The 5,000-nt window shown below is 45.4% G+C and overlaps 1 protein-coding gene across 1 annotated transcript in view; it reads right to left on the bottom strand.

The window, feature by feature from the left end:
• Positions 1–2,304: 2,304 nt before the first annotated feature.
• Positions 2,305–5,000, bottom strand: part of LOC127003608 (zwei Ig domain protein zig-8-like) — a 32,107-nt gene continuing 29,411 nt past the window's right edge. The window contains exon 5 of the mRNA XM_050870513.1: positions 2,305–5,000. This exon is cut by the window's right edge and continues 95 nt beyond it. Coding sequence (XP_050726470.1) covers positions 4,977–5,000 — 24 coding nt within the window. The 3' untranslated portion in view covers positions 2,305–4,976.

Here is a 5,000-nt window from a genome sequence, read left to right as displayed (position 1 = left end):
TTCGCTGTAGTCCCTCTCTTCCTCTCCCATCGACCCGTGAGGAGGAGGAGGAGGAGGAGGAGGAGGAGGAGGAGGAGGAGGAGGAGGAGTGAAAACATAGATAGGAACATTGGAAGAACAAGTACCGTTCGGGGGTGGAGGAAGAAGAGAGAGAAGAGGAGGAGGAGCAGGAGGAGAAGGAGGAGGAGGAGGAGGAGGAGGAGGAGGAAGAAGAAAACAAAAAGAAAACGAAAACGAGATAAAAAAAAAGAAAAAAAGAAAGAGGATATTTTTTGAGGTATCGGGAGAGGGAGGAGGAGGAGGAGGAGGAGCAAGAAGAAGAAGAAGAAAGAGAAGAGGAAGAGGAAGAGGAATTGGCGAAAGAAGAAGAAAAAAAAAGTATGAAAGCGAAAAAGAAGAAAAAAAAGAATGATGTTTTTTTGAGGAAGAGAAGAAGAAGAAGAAAAGAAGAAGAAGAAGAAGAAGAAGAGGAAAATAAAAACGAAAAGAAAAAAGATAAAAGAAGAATTATGTTTTTTTTTGAGGAAGAGGAAGAGGAGGAGGAAGAGGAAGAAGAAAAAAAATAAGAAGAAAAATAATAAAAACGAAAACAAAAAAAAGAAGAAAACGAAGAAAATGAAGGATGTTTTTTGAGGTGTCAGAAAAGGAGGAAGAGGAAAGGGAAGAGGGAGAGAGAGAGAGTCGGGGGGTGAGGGGGGGTCAAAGGGGGGAGGGGGGGGTACTGTACATGTACTATACAAAACACACAAGATTCAGCCTCTTGTCGACGGGTCCTTAAGACTGTATTTACAACACCAACATAAACAACAACAACAACAACAACAGGATGAGTGAAGGAGGTCTTGAATCGTGATGTATTGTAGCTTTCCGGGTAGAGGGGGAGGAGGCGGAGGAGGAGGAGGAGGTGTTGAGTGGTATACCATTGTTTTTTGTTTAGGAGGTTTGAAGGAGGAAGACAGGTGAGAAGAGGAGGAGGAGGAGGGAGGAGGAGGAGGAGGAGGGGGAGGTAGGGGGGAGGGGGGTATGGCACATGTATAGATTATCAATGTTGTTTGTTTTGATTTTTCTTGTTTTCGTATAATAATAATAATAATAATAATAATAATAATAATAATAATAATAATAATAGGTATAGAAATGACATCTTTATTTTACTTTATTTTCAAGACTCATTTATTTTTTTCCACATTTTTTTTATTGTTTTTTTTTTCGTCGTTGTTGTGTATAGTGTCACCATCAACACCATCAACACCATCATCATCACCATTTCATCATTCAATAGCGTCAACACCACTAAGAACAGTATATAGTCACCATCAACACCATCATCATCACCATTTCATCACCATTCAATAGCGTCAACACCACAAAGAACAGTATATAGTCACCATCAACACCATCATCATCACCATTTCATCACCATTCAATAGCGTCAACACCACAAAGAATAGTATATAGTCACCATCAACACCATCATCACCATTTTCATCACCATTCAATAGCGTCAACACCACAAAGAACAGTATATAGTCACCATCAACACCATCATCATCACCATTTTCATCACCATTCAATAGCGTCAACACCACTTAAGAACAGTATATAGTCACCATCATCACCATCAACACCATTTTCATCACCATTCAATAGCGTCAACACCACTAAGAACAGTATATAGTCACCATCAACACCATCATCATCACCATTTTCATCACCATCCAATAGCGTCAACACCACTAAGAACAGTATATCGTCACCATCAACACCATCATCACCATTTTCATCACCATTCAATAGCGTCAACACCACTAAGAACAGTATATCGTCACCATCAACACCATCATCAACACCATTTTCATCACCATTCAATAGCGTCAACACCACTAAGAACAGTATATCGTCACCATCATCACCTTCACCATAAGTCACAATCACCACATCACTATCACCACCTTCACTATCATCATCATCATCATCACCATCACCATCAGCTCAAACTTTAGTGCTTGAGCTTAACTAATTGGTCTTAACTTCACGTCTTGGTCTGTTAAGGAAGAAAGAAAAGAGTTAAGCAGTAGTAGTAGTAGTAGTAGTAGTAGTAGTAGTAGTAGTAGTAGTAATAGTAGTAGTAGTAGTGGTAGTAGTAATAGTAGTAGTAGTAGCGGTAGTATGGTAAGAAAGAGTAGGAATGGGAAGACGAGAATAGTAGTAGTAGTAGTAGTAGTAGTAGTAGTAGTAGAAATAGTTGAAATTGCAGTAGTAGCAAGATTCGAAGGAAGAGAAGGATAATAGATTAAATAGAAGTAGTAGTAGTAGTAGGAATAGTTGAAGTAGCAGTAGTAGTAAGATTGAAAAGTAGAGGAGGATAGGAGTGGAAGAAGGAATAATTGCAGTAGTAGTAGTAGTAGTAGTAGTAGTAGTAGTGGTAGTAGTAGTAGTAGTAGTATGAGCCACGTTACAGAACACACTACACTTTTACACACAACACCGAGGGCCTTTAATAGTAACACGTAGAATCTGCTGTTATTGTCCTTGCTGTTGATGTTATTGTTGTTTTGACACTCCATTTTGCACTCGACAATATTCGCCCCATTCCAGGTTGTCTTTATCTCTTTTATTATCGTTTCCTTCCTCTTCCTCCTTCCCTAACGGATATAAAAACAACTCGCTATTTATAGTTATCTTCCTTCTCCTCTCGCCCTCCCTCCGTCCTCTCCCTTCCTTGTTCTTTTATATTATATTTTTAAGCCCTCATTCAATTTTCTTTTCAATTACCCTGTGCGTTCTATCTCCCAATTCCCGCATTGTGTCTGTTTTTTCCCATTAATTTTCTCCCTCCACCTTCCCTTTCATTTCTTTATCTCATTTACCTGGCTGTCTTTGTGGCCCGGTGCGCTCAGGTGGGCTACGGACCGACACACACACACACACACACACACACACACACACACACACACACACTCAGACACACACGCACACAAGGGGGAGGTAAAATGCAGCCCAGGCGGAGGCGAGGCTGTTGCAAATCTCATCGTAGACGCGTTTTCCCTCCCGCAAGATTACATTGATTCCGCACAGACACGCGTATCCCACCACCACCACGGCCGCTACCACCTCCTCCACCGTCTCCACCAGCACCGCCGCCGCCGCCGCCGCCTCCACTGTAACCCCGCATAAGTATCCCAGCGCGATCACCCGTATATTCGGTCCGCTGCCGCCGATGTAATCCCACGGCTGCCACCAGTGTATTCCTCCTATACCACCAAAGTAATTGCACTCCTTCCACCATTGTACTGCCTCCTCTATCATCAATGTAATTCCACCGCTTGCACCATTTTACTTCCTCCACCGCCTATGGAATCCAAGTCCTGCCACCAGCGTATTCCTCCTATACCACCAAAGTAATTTCACTCCTTTCACCTGCGTACTTCCTCCTCTCCCACCTATGTAATTCCACCGCTGGCACCATTTTGCTTCCTCCTCCACCACCTATGGAATCCAAGTCCTGCCACCAGTATATTTCTTCTCTTCCACCAATGTAATCCCACTCCTGACACCAGTGTATTCCTCCTATACCACCAAAGTAATTGCACTTCTTCCACCATTGTACTGCTTCCTCTCTCAACTATGTAATTCCACCGCTTGCACCATTTTACTTCTTCCACCGCCTATGGAATCCAAGTCCTGCCACCAGTGTATTTATTCTCTGCCACCAATGTAATCCCACTCCTGGCACCAGTGTATTCCTCCTCGGCCTTCAAAGTCATTCCACCTCTTGCACCAGTGTATTTCTCTCTCTCTATCTTTTCTGCTGGCATTGTAACCCTGTATTTGCATTCCACCTCGCCCACTACCGCTGCACCTCTGCCTTTCCATGTTCACCGGCGACACATCCCTAGAAGCCTTTTTACCCATCGTGTCCTCTTTCCCTGCAGCGTCACACCTGTACCCTAACGCTTTCACCTCCACCACCTCGACCACTGCCGCCCTTGTAACGCCGCTCCATATCCGCTCCATTATTCCTCGACTTGTTTCGCCAGTAAATCCCCACCACTTTACCTCAACCACTATCCCGACCGCTCAGTCCCACCGGCACCACCTTTATGACCTCACCATTTAAGCCTCACCGTTCCATCACCATCGCTTTCACCAATATACTCCCACCAACCTCACCCTCCAGTTCCTCCTCACCACTAACCGCTCAAGCCAGTGTCATATGGCCACTTTAGGTTCACGGGTCTATCACTACCGCTTCCACCTGTCTATCTGCACCTGTCGAGGCTCACTGGTCTATCCCACCGCTGGCACCAGTTTATTGCAATCACTACAACCACCACCACCACCACAACCTACAACACAGCATATGAAACCACCACCACCGCTTCCATCAGTTTCTTCACTAGTCGAGGCTCACCAGTGTATCCCACCGCTGGCACCAGTGTATTGTAATCACTACAACCACCACCACAACCTACAACACGGCATAGCAAACCACCACCACCACCACCACAATCACCACCGCTTCCACCAGTTTCTGCACCAGTCGAGGCTCACGGGTCTATCCCACCGCTGCCACCAGTGTATTGTAATCACCACCACCACCACCTTCACCACCACAACGATTCCCCACAACACAGCAAATCAAACCGCCACTTCACTTCACATCCCCGCCTTCACCAGTCTAGGCGCGCCAGGCTATCCCACCGCTGGCACCAGTGTATAATAATCACCAATACCACCTTCACCACAACTGTTCCCCACAACACAGCAAATCAAACCACCACCACCACCACTATCGCCACCATCTTCACTTCACCTCGCCGCCTCCACGCGCTGGGAATACACACACAGCACACACACAGCACACGCACAGCACCAGCAGGATTATGAGAGCCGTGATGAGACAGCAGCTGCGGCGTTACCTCTCACAGAAACGGGGTAACAGCGGGGCTCGAACCTTGGGCTGCTGGGCGTGTCTAGGTGACCCACTCCCCTCGTAG

Source organism: Eriocheir sinensis, chromosome 25 (assembly GCF_024679095.1).
Source record: "Eriocheir sinensis breed Jianghai 21 chromosome 25, ASM2467909v1, whole genome shotgun sequence".
NCBI lineage: Eukaryota > Metazoa > Arthropoda > Malacostraca > Decapoda > Varunidae > Eriocheir > Eriocheir sinensis.
The sequence above is the reverse complement of the archived record's forward strand: the minus strand, read 5'-3'. Positions and strand labels throughout refer to the sequence as shown.